This window comes from Ailuropoda melanoleuca, chromosome 17 (genome assembly GCF_002007445.2).
Source record: "Ailuropoda melanoleuca isolate Jingjing chromosome 17, ASM200744v2, whole genome shotgun sequence".
Lineage (NCBI taxonomy): Eukaryota > Metazoa > Chordata > Mammalia > Carnivora > Ursidae > Ailuropoda > Ailuropoda melanoleuca.
Window position 1 is genome coordinate 35,928,087 of NC_048234.1, and position 17,513 is coordinate 35,945,599.

At 47.0% G+C, this 17,513-nt stretch overlaps 1 protein-coding gene across 4 annotated transcripts in view; it reads right to left on the reverse strand.

The window, feature by feature from the left end:
• The window catches only part of FRMD3 (FERM domain containing 3), a 309,467-nt gene that overhangs the window by 61,839 nt on the left and 230,115 nt on the right, over window positions 1–17,513 (reverse strand). For all 4 annotated transcript variants that reach the window (XM_034647100.1, XM_034647098.1, XM_034647099.1 and 1 more), the window contains 3 exons: window positions 15,790–15,878; window positions 5,317–5,391; window positions 4,941–5,009 (listed from right to left, as the gene is read on the reverse strand). In XM_034647100.1, the coding sequence (XP_034502991.1) occupies window positions 4,941–5,009; window positions 5,317–5,391; window positions 15,790–15,878 (233 nt within the window). The remainder of the gene's footprint in view (window positions 1–4,940; window positions 5,010–5,316; window positions 5,392–15,789; window positions 15,879–17,513) is intronic.

Consider the following 17,513-nt stretch of genomic DNA (forward strand, 5'->3'; position numbering starts at 1 on the left):
GGTGCTGGGTACAGGGACAGCCAGAGGGTAAGAATAATCAAAATTAGAATCAAAGTGCACATCTCCCACCCTTTCTCTACCAACCTCTGTAGACCACAGGTTACCTTTTCTTTTTTTTTTTTTTTTTTTTAAGATTTTTTTTTTTTTTTTTTTTTAAGATTTTATTTATTTATTTATTTGACAGAGATAGAGACTGCCAGCGAGAGAGGGAACACAAGCAGGGGGAGTGGGAGAGGAAGAAGCAGGCTCATAGCAGAGGAGCCTGATGTGGGGCTCAATCCCATAACGCCGGGATCACGCCCTGAGCCGAAGGCAGACGCTTAACCGCTGTGCCACCCAGGCGCCCCAACAGGTTACCTTTTCATACCTCTCTCCTTGCAACCTTTTTAAAGGTGGCTGCTGATCCTGGTTTCATTTAAAGCAAGAGCTCACCAGCACAGTTTTACTACTAATAAATATAATGCCAGAATTTGATGGCTCCTTTTTGAGTTTACGGAGTGGTTTGTATATTTGACCATGTTTGTTTTTCTCAGTATACCTGTGAAACAGGCAAGAAAAATACCATATTCACAGATGAGGCCACTGAGACTCAGTGAAATTACAGAACTTGACTAAAGATACTTCAGATAAGCAGACTCAGATCATCTGATTCTCAACCAGTGCTTTTGCTGTGCTTTCCACTGCCTTCCTGCACTTTCTGCAGGATTTATCCTGTAGTGTCCCAAAGAGGACTTTGTTCACTATTGCTAATATCTTGCTCTCTGGCTAATATGAGGTTCCACTGTGTCGGGTGGTCTTCTGGAAGATGTGCCAACATCCCAGTCAGCTCCCCCGCCCCCGCCGCCCTTCCACCTGAGTTCCTGATGAAACAGCGTGGCTCGAGTCTCCCCAAGCCAGGTTAGGGTCTGTGCCGTGATTCCCGTTCTCAGAATCCACCAGTCAACAGATACCGCAAAATGGCTGACCCACTTAGTATTCAGCACAGAACTGTTTTCTAATGAAACAGTCACTGGGAATTCTGTTGCGGTAAAAAGGTTTTCTTTGGAAACTGTAAGGACATTCGAAGATTGGCTTCAAAAACTGATGGCATAATATAGAGCAACTAATACAAGGCTCGTGAATTCCTGCACCAGTCCTTGCAGTGAAGGAGGTGCTGTTGGCCTGTCATCAAAACTCCATCTGAAGAAGCTTTAATGAGAACATGTCTGTTAAATTCTAGCTTTTTGGATCAGAGACAGGAATAATATCATCACCTCCCATTTGTATGGCACTTTCTCATTTTTAGAGCACTTTTTTTTTTATGCCTGTAACAAAATCTAGAAGTTGGGCAAAGTAATATTCTGAATCTCATTTTATAGATGAGTAAATTGATGATCAGAGAAGTTAAGAGATTTACCCAAGACACAGCACAACCAAGATTAGACCACACAGCTTGTAAGCAACACAACCAAGTTCGTGACCCCTAGATCGGTGCTCGTTTCAGGCCCAAATGCTGCCTCTGGGGGTCCCCCAGTGGTGGCTGCTGTGCCTAGATGGCTCACACAGCCAGCCCTGGGCTCACCGAGCTGCAGCCTTTTCCCTCACTGGGCCCCTGGCATGAATGGGCGAGTCTCACCAAGTAACCAGCCCAGGAGGGCTTTGCTTGGGGATCTTGTCATCAGCAAAGATCAGTGAGCTAGCATGAGAGTTAGCTTTTTCTCCCTTTGAAGAAAAAAAAAATCCCAAGACAGTGTTCTCGATCTGTGTCATCTCTCTAAACCCACACGCCTCAGCAAAAGTAGTAATCCGTGAACTTTCCGTTCTTTGAAGAGCACACTCTCCAGGCTGAGGGGAGACAGCCAACCGTAGCCGTACTGTCACCATTCTAAAGGAGAGCTCATCTCTGAACACAGCCCGAGAAAGAGGTCATTACTATACTCTCACTTTTGACAGTCACATCAAAGAAGCCAAAATAATTCAAAAACAAGTGCTTAAGAGAAAAAAATGTCCTACCACACAGCTGGCCACTGGGAAGAAATGAGAAACTGCCACTGAAAGTGGTATGTCTCCATAGCTCTGATAGCACTATTGCCTCCTGAGAGGTCATGGTCCCCCAGGGCAGCACCTTGGACAGATCTCAGGTCTCGGGAAAATTGCAGGCACGCCGCTGTCGCCCCACACCCCTGGTTCATATGTTCAATCAACAACTATGTACGGGGGCGCCTGGGTGGCACAGCGGTTAAGCGTCTGCCTTTGGCTCAGGGCGTGATCCTGGCGTTGTGGGATCGAGCCCCACATCGGGCTCCTCCGCTGTGAGCCTGTTTCTTCCTCTCCCACTCCCCAGGCTTGTGTTCCCTCTCTCCCTGGCTGTCTCTATCTCTGTCAAATAAATAAATAAAATCTTAAAAAAAAAAAAAAACTATGTACGGACCTCTACTATATGCCAAGGTCTGGGTTAGGTGTTGAGTGATACGCAGATGACCAAACAGACACAAGCCTTTTCCTCCCACAGCTTGCTCTGCATTGTTACTTTTTGAGTTTTGAGAGATACTGCCCAAAATCTGAGGACCGGAGTGCTGTCCTGAACGTGTGGACTCAACAGGCTTCATATACACATAAAAGGGGTCAGTGGAAGGGAAACAAATAGCATATGAACCAGTGTCTCAAGAGCCTATAGGTCCTTGTTTGCAGTAACATCCCTGGGAGATTTTAGAAGATTCCAGAAAAGGGAAACTATAAATTAACTGATGCCTCATTTCCCATTCCCTCTGGTGGTTCGGTCCATTCTGGGAAAAGAGTCCACTATGGCCACTCTGCTCCCTTCACTCCCACAGCCTAGCTACTCAAAATGTGGTCCATGAACCAGCCACATGGCCACCACCTGGGAACTCATTAGAAATGCCAGATTCATGAATCGGAATCTGATTTTAACAAGATCCATAGGTGATCCCTGTCTAAGTTAAAGTTTGAGAAGCCCTGATCTAGGAATCCTTGATTCCCATAAATTATGCAAATCTCACTTGAAAAAAGAAATACTTTCTCAAATCAGTTCTGATCTCATTAACCATCTATATATGATAACTACGGGATTCTTGGAAAGTCTTACGTATTGGGAATATGAGTCTCTGAAAGCATTATGTTAAAAACGGTTTCCTTCTTTGTGTTTGTGCTGTCAAGAGAACTCCCCAGCATCAAGTATTTCTATTTCTATTTCTTCTTCTTCTTTTTTTTTTTTCAAGATCAAACACCCACATTTCAAGTTAGGAGAATAAAACCCAAGCAGAGCCCCTGGGGCGTTTCTGCCTCCCAGCTTCTAAGAGAATGCCAGAGGTTTTCTGGGTGGCAGATGTTACAAAGAAAAGAACACAGGCTTAGGTCTGCCATGAAAAATATTTATGACTTTAGATAAATCTTTTAACTTCTCCAAGACCCAAGTTCCCTTGTCTATAAAATAGAAGCATCAAATTAGGTGATCCTTAAGGTCATTTCTGGCCCAGAGTCTAGGAAAGTTCAAATGATACATTTTATCATTTCCTCTTTTTCATCTCTGCCACACTGAGGAACCACAATTTGTGGTTGAAGAGGGACTGTAAAGACTATTTTAAAAATAAATAAACACAAATAAAAGACTAGTGTTATCAAGGAGTAGGCTAGAAGACTTTCACGGTTCTGCCACAGTACTCCAGCTTCCCTAGCCCTCAGCCTTCTCCTGCTTCGAGAAGCAGGAAAGACCACTTCTGCAGACGTGCACATGACAGCTTCCCACTGGGTCACCCAAACCAGGAGTGAATTATTCCCTGTACACGTCTGCATGGGAACCTATGCCAACTACAGTCCTGCTCCCCTGTGTGGGAGAGAGGTGCCGTCTGGATGCTGTGCCGGGCTGGCTCAGCCACGCTTCCAAGAGACCCGGCAACCCAGGGAATAAGGTAAGAGGCACCCCGCTCACTGGGTCATGCTGGAAATAGAGGAGACTGGGCAAATAGGAGCACAAGGGAGACTCCTCCAAGTCCAAAGAAGGGGAAGGAAGGAACAGGTGCAACCAGTGTGTGGGAGCCTCCTAAAAAAACATAACTTAGGATGATCTTGCCTTCAAGAAGGGGAATGTCATGATGCGAACGTTCAGCTTTAGGTATTTAGCATGTTTGAGGTTTAGGGTGTGCAATGATCTATGTGTATCGTGGTGATAAAAAGTCCAATGCGACCAAGAAAATATTTCATTCCTCAGAACGGCATATAGCCACGTTATGAAGATGTGGACTCTTGAACCAGCAACGACGATGTCCCTCATTCCTCTGAGTGACCTTTGGTTTATGTGACAGAGAGACAGCCAGCGAGAGAGGGAACACAGCAGGGGAGTGGGAGAGGAAGAAGCAGGCTCATAGCAGAGGAGCCCGATGCGGGGCTCGATCCCAGAACGCCGGGATCACGCCCTGAGCCGAAGGCAGATGCTTAACGACTGCGCTACCCAAGCACCCCCGAGTGACCTTTGGGAGTGAGGAGCCCCAGGAGAGACGAGCACCCCCTGCCTTCCTCATGTGAAATAGTCTAAGAGAAGCTGGGCCAGTGGGTACTGGCCACGTCTGATGAACAGAGGCAGGAACAGAGAGCAGTTCTAAGAGGACAGGACGACAGACTCGGCCAGAAGATGACACTGCTGTGCATCACACACACTGTTCATGTGACTCTCCAGGCCCAACCAAGCCAATGACTCCCCACAGAGCAAGCAACTCAAAACAGAGTCGGGCCGCACTCACGCCATGGCCCTGTCAGGTCTGTCCCTGGGAGATTTCCAGGACAGCAAGAGGGACGTGCCTGGAAACAGACGTGCCCACACTGACACAGGTAAAGGCAGCTGGGGCCCTTATGCCCCCTCCTGTTATGGAGAATTTGACAACGCAAGCTTGAAGTCCTTCTGTCCATCCCAGAAGCCTCCCGGAGCCCGGGACTACCCCGCTTACCTGTGCACCACTGGAGGCTCCCTCTGGATTTTAGAGCTGGCCTCCACCACCTCTTTGGCAACTTTACCGCTGTGAAAGAAAAACACGACATGTGTGCACGCACACTCAGAGCAGAAGGGGAGGGGTGTGCACGTGTATTTTTTTAACTTCACAATGGCCTGATCCACTCTAGAAATCCACGACTTCTCTTCCTCCATCAGAGAAGTTACTATGGAATTTGAGGGGGACCCATGAGTGTCAGACATGAGTGGAATGAAAACGGAGGACCAAAACAGGCATACGAACCAAAGCGCACTGATTTATAAGCAAAATATTCAAAAAGTAAATGGGTGCCCCCACCCCAACCCACCATCAAAATGGAACCACAGGTACCCACCTATATCGAAATCTACTTCCTTTAAAAAATATCTTGCTGCTTGACACGGTCTTGATCTGACTGGATTTCGCATACCTTAAGAAGAAGCAAAACAGAGGTGGTTGTCAAGCCCGAGTGAGACAGGCTATAAAATGTGGTGACTGGATATTTTTGACTATAAGAAATATATGCTATTGGGAGATTGCATGCATGCCCACACACCTGAAAGAGAAGTTTCACCAAAAAATACTTTCTTTCACTATGTGTATTACATTCTGTTTTTTTTTTTCAAGTAGGCTCCATGCCCAACGTGGGGCTTGAACTCAAGACCTTGAGATCGAGAGTCACGTGCTCTACCAACTGAGCCAGCCAGGTGCCCCTCTTTCTGTTCCTTCTAAATGCTGGTGAGGGCCCACATGTTTAGTTTCAGAATTGGTTACTGGGTCACGACCTGCAGAAAGGACCAGGCAACGGTGACAATCAAAAGGGATTCTTCCCAAATTTCCACTTGAAAGATATGGAGAAGACAGATTGTGCAGGTGGGGGGGTTCTCATCTGTGGCTGAACCAACACTGCAGGAGAAGACAGCTTCCCAGTGACATGGATCACTTACTGTGTCTCAGAGAAGCCACCTACCGTGTCCTCCCCAAAGGAGACCACAGGGCTCATGTCACCAGAGACATGGTCACTGGCTTAAGTATTCTCCAGTGAGGTCACCATGACCCAGTGCCCTTTAAAGGAACCCAGGCTGGGAGACGACTAAGACACACGTGGAACAAGAAACCCAGCCAAGCACTGATTCAGCTGCTCTGAGCGTCCCCGTAACCACGATCAAAACCACAGCACTCTGGAAAACAACGGAAACGTGGGCTGCATGCAGGCCCCACACAGGGCACTAAATGGCCGGGACTGCTGGGGATGCCTCTCGGCAACCACTTTAAACCTCGTGCAACTAAACCCAAGTCAGGAAGAATGGTCTCCAAGAGTTCGGGACCATTTAAAATATTGAAAGTCACAAAATCTTAATAGAAAAACCACACAGAATGATATGTTCTATAGAATTGTGAGCGAAGACATGCACATAGCCAGGGCTCTGGTTAGAAGTTTCCATGCAGGCAGCGATCCCCAACGCTGGGCATCTCGAAGCTTTAATTCCTTTGTTCAGCAATTGTCCACCAAATGCCGAGCCTGCTCCACACCCCCCCCAACTAAGTTCAGGGGCGACACACGGCCTCTGCATTCATGGAGTGTAAGGTCTAGAAGGGAAATGGATATTAATCTAAAAATCAGACACATAGGTGAATAACTCTAAATTGTGGTGGGGGCCATGAAGGAAAAGATGCAACGAGAGCATGGGAGGGGGAGACTAATCCAGCCTGGGGTCCACAGGTCTGAGATCTGGGGATGGGCAGGCGTTAACCGGGCAGGTGGCGGGCAGGGTTTCGGGCGGAAGGCTCAGCGGGCACAGAGCCCGGAGAGCTTGAGTACTGGAGGAACTAAAAAGATCTGATGCACATTTCCCTATGTGATTATTATTGTAATTACAAACCCACACACATACATTTTCCCCCCTAATTTAGCACGGCCTGACCTTAAGCTGTCCTAGTTAAGGATTTTGGCCTCTGTCCTCAGAACCATGGCAATCCACAGGCACGCTCTTTTGCAAAGAAGCCCCTTCTCCCTTTCCACTTCTGCAAATGGCCTGAGCCAACAGAGAAGGGCACTGGAGATAAATGAGGAGCAGGGAGACCGAGAGGGGAGGAGAGGAGGTACAGGCCTTGGGGGAGGGGCACAGATTCCATTTCAAGGCAGGGCCTGACTATGATGGTGTGGGAGCCCTTAAGGATGGGTGGGAGCATATCAGATCCACACCCAGGAGGCTCCGGGCACCCCAGACAGGCAATACTGGCTGCTGGCCAGAGCTGGGCTGCAAATCACATGCAGTCAAGAGGATAAAAACCCCCAGCCAGCTGCGCTAACATGGGGCAGGAGTCCCACATGCCCTCCTCCTCCAGCAAGGGCATGCCTGTTCCAGGTGCACCTGCCCCCGCCCCCCCACACACACACCCAGGGAGCTGTGAGCCCGACATGTTATCTACAGGGGCCTGAGAAAAGGGCCGTCTTCATCTCCTCCCCATCTTCTTGGCAGGGTTGCTGCTCCCAAGCCTCAGAGGTGGGAGGCAGAGAAACCTTTAAAGAAGCTTCTGTCTTTAGGGGCACCCGGGTGAGCGTCTGCCTTCGGCTCAGGTCATGATCCCAGGGTCCTGGGATGGAGCCCTGTGCCGGGCTCCTTGCCCAGTGGAGAGCCTGCCTCTCCCTCTCCCTCTGCGTGCTTCTCCCCCTGCTTGTGCATCCGCGAGCTCTCTGTCAAATACATAAATAAAATCTTAAAAAAAAAAAAAGGCTTCTGTCTTTAAAATGTTTGTTATTACTGTTCTAGGTTTTAAAGATCCTTGGGGCCAAGTCTGCTAAGAAGATCAAGAGTTCTGATTGCAGTTTTTAGCCCGTGAAAGTAACGTAACATGGTGCCAACTATACCTCGATAAAAACATTAATTAAAAAAGAAAAAGAGCCTTAATTGGAGTTGTCAAAGGCGACTCTGTGCCCAGGTTATATAGAAGACACCAGAAGCTCAAAGAGGTGTGGCAAGCCCAGCTGTTCTAGGGATCCCCCTGTGGGGGGAGGAGGCGGCTGTGTTCTTGCCTGGGTGAGCCTCAGCTCCGCGCTTCCAGCCGCTCAGAGAGAAGACACATTTCGCAGAGAAAGTGAACAGCCCGTCTGCTCAGGGTGTGAGGAGCGGAAACAGTGTTGGCTTCTTTGTGGCAGCCGATTGGCCTTGATGAACATCTGTGTCATGTCATTCGCTCAGAGACACTCGGCTGAGAGCGTGACCACCAATCCCCCACCCTTTCAAATGTGCAGACGGACGCCCCACCGTGTTTGGGTTGAGAGTTTAATGGAATTTTCACAGGGGAGCTGATTCGGAGAACTTGAGCAGCCCTGGGACATGGGAAGCACGGGAGGATGGAGGGAGATGGTCAGGGAGAAAGGAAGGTTGCCAGGTGATAGGACATGCCTCCAGTTGTTCCCAAACCTGGCCATGTGGCCGCAATATCTAGAACAAGGGTTAGAATCCCGGTGCCCAGGCTCCATCACTAGAGATTCTCGTCCGGCAGGTCTGCCGTGGGTCCGGGAGTTTGTGTTTTTATCAAACACCCCGACGACATTCCAAGGCAGCCCACTTGCCCCTGAGAACCTCTGAGTCCCCAAATTCTCCTTCCTGACCCAAGAGGTGGTGTTTTACCTGGAGGAGCAGAAGCCCAAAGCTCCTCCTACCTGCTCTTGGTTCTGCACCCTTGGTCAAGTCATGTAGCTTTTCCCAGCTCTCATTTCTCCATGAATTTTTTTTAAGGGAAAGGGAGGGTATTAGCATACTTAACTCACAGTGTTCTGAGGAGCGTTCAGTGAGATCAAGTTATTTGAAAGCACCTGCTCATTATAGGTTTCTCGCCCTCCCTAATATCACTCTCAAAACCTCTCCATTGACTTCTCATTCTTGAACACCAAAGCCAGTCCTCTGGTTCATGGAGATTCTGGGGAACGATTTCACGCCTTGTGACAGCCAATGAGAGAACCTTTCTGCTCTAACTAGCTGACGTGCTCCGGTGCTCAGTTCACCAGGCTCTCACATCAACAATGAGCCCAGGGCAAACACCTACCCACTGCAGGCAACAAATGCACAACCTATCTGAACAGCAGTCCTCTCTCCTTCAGCCTTCTCCCCCGCCTGCCCTCTCCCCACTGCCACCTCTAACTCCCCATCAAAATCCCGGCACAGGAGCTACAGAAGACTCTTCTCAAACATCTGACCTACTATGGGCCATGTACTATCCAAAGCATCTCAAACATGTTAATTCATTTTATCTTCACAGCTCTCTCTTAAGAGGAAGCAATCCACCTTTTTATGTGAGGAAACTGAGGCACAGAGGGGTTAAGTCACATAACCATGGTAACACGATAGACCTGGGGGAACTGGGGGTACCTGGGTGGTTCAGTCGGTTAAGCGTCTGCCTTCGGCTCAGGTCATGATCTCCCGGTCCTGGGATTGAGCCCCATGTCAGGCTCCTTGCTCAGCAGGGAGCCTGCTTCTCCCTCTGCTGTTCCCCCTGCTTGTGCTCTCTCTCTCTCCTCTCAATCTCTTTCTGCTAACTAAATAAAATCTTAAAAAAAAAAAAAAAGAACTCGGGGAACTGGGCTGCAAGTCCAGGTCTGTCTGTATTTTTAAAATAATGCATTAGCCATGCAGGTTCTGGTCTCAAAAAGCATCAGATTCACCTGGGACAAGTCTCAAAACACAAGTTTCTGCTTCAGTAAGTCTGGGGTGGAGCCCAAGAATCTGCATTTCTAGCAAGCTCCCAAGAGATACTGATGCTGGTCTGAGGACCCTACTTAGAGAATCACTGGATTAGAGCATTTAAGCCTAGCCTGCACATGAGCACCACCTGGGAAAGATTTATTTCTACCAACATCTAGCTTTCTCACCCAGATTCTTGTTTTTTTTAAATGACAAATTTATTGAGACATAATCCACATACCATAAAGTTCAACCTTCTAGATTGCACACTTCAGTGGTCTTGACTATAATTCACAGAATTTTTTATTTATTATTTTTAAAGATTTTATTTATTTATTTGACAGAGAGAGAGACAGCCAGGGAGAGAGGGAACACAAGCAGGGGGAGTGGGAGAGGAAGAAGCAGGCTCCCAGCAGAGGAGCCTGACGTGGGACTTGATCCCAGAATGCCGGGATCACGCCCTGAGCCGAAGGCAGACGCTTAACGACTACGCCACCCAGGCGCCCCAATAATTCACAAAATTTTTTTAAAATGAGAAAACATTTCATCACCCAGGACGAACCAACCTCCCATTACTCCCCTCATATCCTCCACTCCCAATCCTAGACAAGCAGGAATCTACTGTCTCTCGATTTCTCTATTCCGGACATTTCATACAAATTGAATCATATAATATGTGGCCTTTTGAGAAAGCTTTGGCTTCTGTCTATTTAGCGGAATGTCCACAGCTTGGTATGTTTTGAAAAGCTCCCCCGGGTGGTTCTAATGTGCAGTCAGCGCTGAGAACCACTAGTTTAGAACCTTGGGACTCAAAAGTGTGGACCAGGGGCCTGCAGCACAGCCTCACCAGCTTATTAGAAATATAGACTCTGGGGGCGCCAGGGTGGCTCAGTCAGTTAAGCATCAGGATCCTGAAGTCCGCTCAGGTCATGAGCTCGTGGGTAATGGGATTGAGCCCAACACTGCACTCCACACTCAGACGGAGTCTGCTTGAGATGCTCTCCCTCTGCTCCTCCCCCTGCTTACATGCTTTCTCTCAAATGGAAGGAAAGGAAAGGAAAAAGGAAAAAGGGAAAAGGGAAAAGGGAAAAGGGAAAAGGGAAAGGGAAAGGGAAAAGGAAGGAGAAAGAAAGAAAGAAAGAAAGAAAGAAAGAAAGAAAGAAAGAAAGAAAGAAAGAAAAAGGAAAGGAAAGGAAAGAAAAGGAAAGAAAAAAGAAAAGAGAAAAGAGAAAAAAGAAAAAAGAAAAGAGAAAAGAAGAGAAGAGAAGAGAAGAGAAGAGAAAAGAAAAGAAAAGAAAAGAAAAGAAAAGAAAAGAAAAGAAAAGAAGAAAAAAGAAAAAAGAAAAGAGAAAAGAAGAGAAGAGAAGAGAAGAGAAGAGAAAAGAAAAGAAAAGAAAAGAAAAGAAAAGAAAAGAAAAGAAAAGAAAAGAAAAGAAAAGAAAGGAAAAGAANNGAAGAAAAGATGGACTCTGATGCCCCACCCCGATCTACTGAATCACACTCCACATTCTCGCGGGATCTCCGGGTCATTCACGTGCTCACTGAGGTGTGCGAGTCTCGCACGTAGGGAGCTCTCCGGGTCCTTTTCTACCGGATGTAATGCCGTTTCTCTGACACGATGTGCACCAGACTCTGGGTAAGAAATTTCTTGGGGACTGCCTTTATCCCCTCCGGTAATTCCATACAAAGTTGAGGGTAAAGAGGGTCATTTGAGCCTCTGCATTGTCCCCAGTGCCCAGCACAGCACCTGGCATGAAGCAGGTGTGACAGACTCACTGAACAGAAATTCTCCAAGCCACTGAAGCTTCCAGTGAATCTGTGTGCTTTCAGGGACCCCGCACTCTGGGGGTGGCAGCACCTAGAAACCACATGGCATAAAGGAGGCTCTGAAACGGTGACTGTCTGTGTCGGGGATCCCCTGGGGTTTGCAGCAGGAGGGAAAATCAGAGTTTCTGCTCTGGGCTCCATTCCCAGCCAGCAGATCTCAGAGCCAAGGCTTTCAAACCTGATTGTGGCCCCGGGCCCACTGACGACCAACCGCACATTTCATGTGTTAAAAGCACACCAGGGAATTCCTAGGCATCAGCCACCGGGCCTCCCTGTTCCCATGGCAGGTGAAATAGACAAAGAAGGGGCAAACCGCCCCCAGCCCAGGAAACAAAATCAGGACCTTGCTCTGCCAGCCAAAACCATCACAATGCAGTGCCACTGGGACGGAGCTAGAAACAGGCACGCGCCCCGGAGCTTAACAGAATCAGAACACTTCAGAGTCCCAGGCACCAGCCTCTGTGACCAGTGGGCACTCAAAAATCTTTAGTCATTAGTGGGGAGGGGGTTGTCATGGTCACTGCCGTACAGCTAAGCACTCCCCGGCAGGTGTTACCAATCACATTCCACGGACGAAAAACAAAGTTGGGGCTCAACGTTCAAGTGCTTTGTTCCAGACCACACTGCTAGGAAGTGACAGAGCCAAGACTCAAAGCCAAGCCTTTCACCTCCAAGGTCCTTGCTCGTGAACACTAGACCACGGTGAGGCAAATGAATCACGCCTGAGTCCCTGTCCCCTCCATTCTATAAATGAGAAGGCTGAGGCCAGACTTGTCCGAGGTCACATAGCCTGGTCAGAACAAGTGGTATCTTTCTTTCTCCGTAAGGAACAGGGGTAGTTATGGAACAATGAAGGAACAAAAGGGTCCAAGAAAACTCAGATCAGTACAAATATCAGGGATTAGAGAACTTCATGAGAGAGGCGGGGTAGGCTGACCTAACCAAAGCAGAGGTGCAAGGACATTGGTCACCTCTGTACAGGAGGTCCCCAATGTATGATGGCTCGATTCATGGTATTTTTAACTTCAGATGCGTTTATCAGGGCATAGCTCCGACCTAAGTCAAGGAAGTCAAGGAAGATCCGTACAGTGCCACTCATGGCCACTAAACCCCCCAAGTCTTCGGAAGCAACCACAGAAGCCTGGGAGGGAGTCCTCTGATATGCCTAGTTGGCCCATCGAATGATAGGACCTCTTTACTAGCTGCAAGCTAAGTTGTGTACCCTAAAATGTGCAAAACGAGTTCCCCGGTTCACAGGTTTTTCTCCTTCTTCCTCCTCCTTTCAATTCTGTTTTTGTTTTTATTTGACTCTAGCAATCAATGGACTCCCTCACATGTGATAAAACAATGTGTGTGCAACAGAATGAATTAATGCCCTAAGTTATTCTTCGATGGAGATCTATGAGTTCTCCTAAAGGATCTTCAAAGCCTTGCTAAAGTCCTCTCACGTAGGGCTGACTCAGAAGTCTCCAAAGGTCTCCCCGCTGGGTGTTCTCCTCTCCTACTCCCGCCCCTTCCACCACCTGTGGTCAGCAACCATCAACCATACCCTTTACTCCTCTGCTGCCCCTTTCACGATGGCTGAGCTCTGTCCGGCCCCAAGAGCTCCTGGCCCCTCATCTCCTCCCTGTCTACTTCATGTACCCTCCATTCCACCCTTGCGTGGCCGCTCACATTCCCCAACATCTTCCACTTTCCCGCCTTGGTCTAAAAGGGACTTCCACCTCCTGGCTCCCCTGGGAGCAAGACTCACCCCCAACTCCAGGATACCCTCCAGGATTTTATTTGTACTTCCCTTTTGGTCTCTACCATGAAATACAATTCTCCCGAGGATAGGAACCATGCCTTATCAATTGATCCAGGAAATATTTTTTTGAATGCCTGGGGTCTCTGGCAAATACAATGATAAACAGATGCAGTTCCTTCCTTGAGATCTTATCTAGTATAGATATGTACATAAAAATCTATAATAAAATAAGTCACGATCCATCTTGTTTTGCTTTGTTTCAAAACTCCGTCTACCAGCTCCCTCATTTGTGAGAAAACATTCATTCAAAATGACTAAATGTCTCTAAATGATCCCTTGACAAGAACCAGATGATTTCATTAAAGGAGGAACAGAAGACTCCCAAAAGCTCAGGCTCCAAAAATAGTTTGTCAGTGTATCAAAAAATTAAGTATAGAGTTACCCGATGATCTAAAAACTCCACTCCTAGGTATAAACCTAACAGAACTGTCCACAGAAAAACTTTTACATGAATATTCATAGCAGCATTATTTATGATAGCTAAAAAGAGGGAACAATCCAAATGTCCATCGACTGGTGAGTGGATAAAATGTGGTCTATCCAAACAATGGATTATTATTCAGTCATGGAAAGAAATACTGATGCCTGCTACCACATCATAACCTTGAAAACATGACCTTAAGTGAAAGAAGCCAGGCACAAAAGGCCACATAGTTTATGATTCTGTTTAGATGAAATGTCCAGAATGGGTGAATCCATAAACACAGAAAGTAAACCAGTGGTTGCCAAGGTCTGGGGAGAGGCGGGGAATGGGGAGTGACTGTTAATGGGTGCAAGGTTTCTTTTGGAGGGGATAAAAATGTCCTGGAATTGGATAGCAGTGATGGTTGCATGACTTTGTGAATGATACTAAAAACCACTGGCTGTATACTTTAAAAGGGTGATTTTTATGGTATACGATCTCATTTTTTCAAATAATTAAAAACAACAGCAAAATACACATAGGCTGCAACTGGAGACAGAGTGTCAAACCCTCTTCCCCTCCCTCTCTCAGCTCTCGTGGGCAGGGACAGGCCTGGACATGGTTTCAGAGGAAATCAGGTGCCCTTATATACCAGTTCCCAAACAACCCATGGGACCCACTGATGCCTTGAGGTGAAGACAGTTGTGGGAAGGTCTTTTGATACATAACGTCACTCATTTTGGAGGTCATCTCAGCCAAGGGCTTTCAAACTATCCTCCTGATAGGATCTGTCCGGGACAGAGAGTTCTCCCAGGACACAAGACTCTCAATGCTGAGCCTGCAGAAGGCCGGGCAAATGCAGACAACTGGTCACCCGAGCTCCTGAGATGCAGTGAGCAACAGGTGAAGGGTCTTCAGTCCCCAAGTCCCCACCAACAACCACAGCTCCTCTGTTTTTATCTTTTCTTACCTACTAGGCTTTGCCTACACTTCTATTTGAGGAAAAGAGTTCTGTGGATAAAAAAGGATTTGAAAAAGATTGTCCAAGTCATCATTCTCCTGATCCTTGTCAGCCAAAGCCCAGGAGGTTCAGAGACTCAGCATTTTCAGAGACACAAGTCTAATGAGCACAGCAGAATTCAGTGTAGGGGAGACAGAGCAAAGGCTGCCTGGATGAGATCCAGGGGCCAGCTGATACCCTAGGCAGGGCTAGCCTGGGCTCCTGACTGCATCCCTCACCAACGCTCTCCCAATCAGCAGGTGTGTCTCAAAGAGGAGAAGCTGGAACTCAGTGGGATGATTGTAAATTTGAAGCTCTCTTGAAACCTGAGAGCTTTATGGATGATTTCTGAAGTCCTGTCCAGAACTGACTTTCCATGATGTGAGCTTCTGACCGCATTCTACCCACAAGCCTTTGGCTCTCATCTCTGAATGCTGAAGGCTTCTTACTACAAACACCTGTGATTTTCTGCCAAAGCTTTCCTTCTCTGGTTGTGAGAGCACATTCAGCTCACACTCAGAGTAAGCCAGAGAGCATTAACTCTGACCTCTAAAGTGGCCTTCAACCAAAATGAGTGGGGAGTTGGTAGACAAACAGCCCGGAGCCCTTTGCTGGTCAGTGGGAGAACTCTGAGGCAAGTTCTACAGCCTGACAGAGTTCCCCAGCAGAGCTGCGCACAGCTGCCCTCAGGAGTGACCTGATGGACGACATGCCCTATGTTGCTGGCTGCCCCACCTCCCTTCCTCACCCCCACCAGTGTATCCAGAAACCACATCCCAAAGAAACTACTTGCACTCAACTCTTCTCAAGGTCTGCTTCTGAGTGGGGCACCCAACCAAAGTCAGATTCTGTAACATGTTGAATGGAAATAGCAATGCAAAAAAAAAAAAAAAAGCACCCATTGCAATTCTATGGGCATCACCCAGCGTGGAGCTCAGGCTTGGTTGGGAGTGACCCTGCACAATGCACCAAATTTACAATTCCCTTAAATATGATTTAAAAAAAACTGAATTAAAAGAAATGAATATGCAGCTATTTGTAAAACATAAGTGGTTCCATGGATGGTGTTACAAGCTATGATTAAATGAATAAAAGCTACGTACTTATAAAAGGCCTGGTTCTCCACCCCACACTTCCAAAGATGTTTGCAGGCAGCTGGTGTGGAAGTATGGAATGCCAACATGGCTTTTTTCTAATAAAAAAGACAAAACAAGAAAGGGCATGTGAAACAGAGTTTATCCTTTTCAGGTATTTACCAATTTGTACTCCCCCCACCTGCTGAACAGAGTAAAAAGGAACTTAGGCATTGCTGTGGTCTAAAAAGGGCTGTTGAAATGGTGCCCCGCCTCCTTCACCCTTTGCAGATGTCCCGGATCTAGCCGGACCCTGTTTCTAACAAAAAACATCCTCACAGTCAATCCTTCTCAACAACCCCGGAATCACCCACCTCTCAATCACACTTGGGTTCCTTTAAAAACTCTGCCACCGCTGAGTAATCAATGTTTGATCTAAAAACTAGGCAAGAAAATCTGCAAACCTCCAGACCTAGCCCTGAGGCTCACAGCTTCCACGACAGCCTCCTCTCAGATGCCGTCCCTGGTGAGCCCAAATTCCATGGGGCAGCTTCCTTGAGACTCCTGGGATGGATAGACTCTATTTATAAAACTCTCTCTTACACTGTTGGTGGGAATGCAAGTTGGTACAACCACTCTGGAAAACAGTGTGGAGGTCCCTTAAAAAGTTAAAAATAGAGCTACCCTATGATCCAGCAATTGCACTACTGGGTATTTNCCACCCCCACCAGTGTATCCAGAAACCACATCCCAAAGAAACTACTTGCACTCAACTCTTCTCAAGGTGTGCTTCTGAGTGGGGCACCCAACCAAAGTCAGATTCTGTGACATGTTGAATGGAAATAGCAATGCAAAAAAAAAAAAAAAAAAAAAAAACNTGTGGTTCATATATACAATGGAATATTACTCAGCCATCGGCAAGAACAATTACCCAACATTTGAAGCAACATGGATGGGACTGGAGGAGATTATGCGAAGTGAAATAAGTCAAGCAGAGAAAGACAATTATCATATGGTTTCACTCACTTATGGAACATAAGAAATAGGAAGATCGGTAGGAGAAGGAAGGGAAGAATGAAGGGGGCAGTAAACAGAAGGGGGAATGAACCATGATACACTATGGACTCTGGGAAACAAACTGAGGGCTTCAGAGGGGAGGGGGATGGGGGATTGGGATAGGCTGGTGATGGGTATTAAGGAGGGCACGTATTGCATGGTGCACTGGGTGTTATACGCAANTATGCAAACAATGAATCGTGGAACTTTACATCAAAAACTAGGGATGTACTCTATGGTGACTAACATAATAAAAAATTGTTATTTTAAAAAAAAGCTGTTAATTCCAATAAATGTTGATGGAAATTTGGAAAAAAAAAAAAAAACAACCCTCTCGCCAGCAGTGGTTGAATATCCAGCTTTGGAAGTATTCTTTGCTTGTTTCATAAATCTCTATTTTGGCAGACCACAGAGGTAGGAGGAGGCTCCATTTTCCTTTTTTTTTTTTAATTCAAATTCCAGTTAGTTAACATGCAGTGCAGTATTAGTTTCAGGACCAGGTTCCATTTTCTATCCCAGTCTATTTTTTACACAGCAGTATATGGTCAAGCATTGCTCCCTGACTTTGTTCTTTTTTCTTAAATTTTTTATTTAAATTAAATTTGGGGGGCACCTGGGTGGCACAGCGGTTAAGCGTCTGCCTTCGGCTCAGGGCGTGATCCCGGCGTTATGGGATCGAGCCCCACATCAGGCTCCTC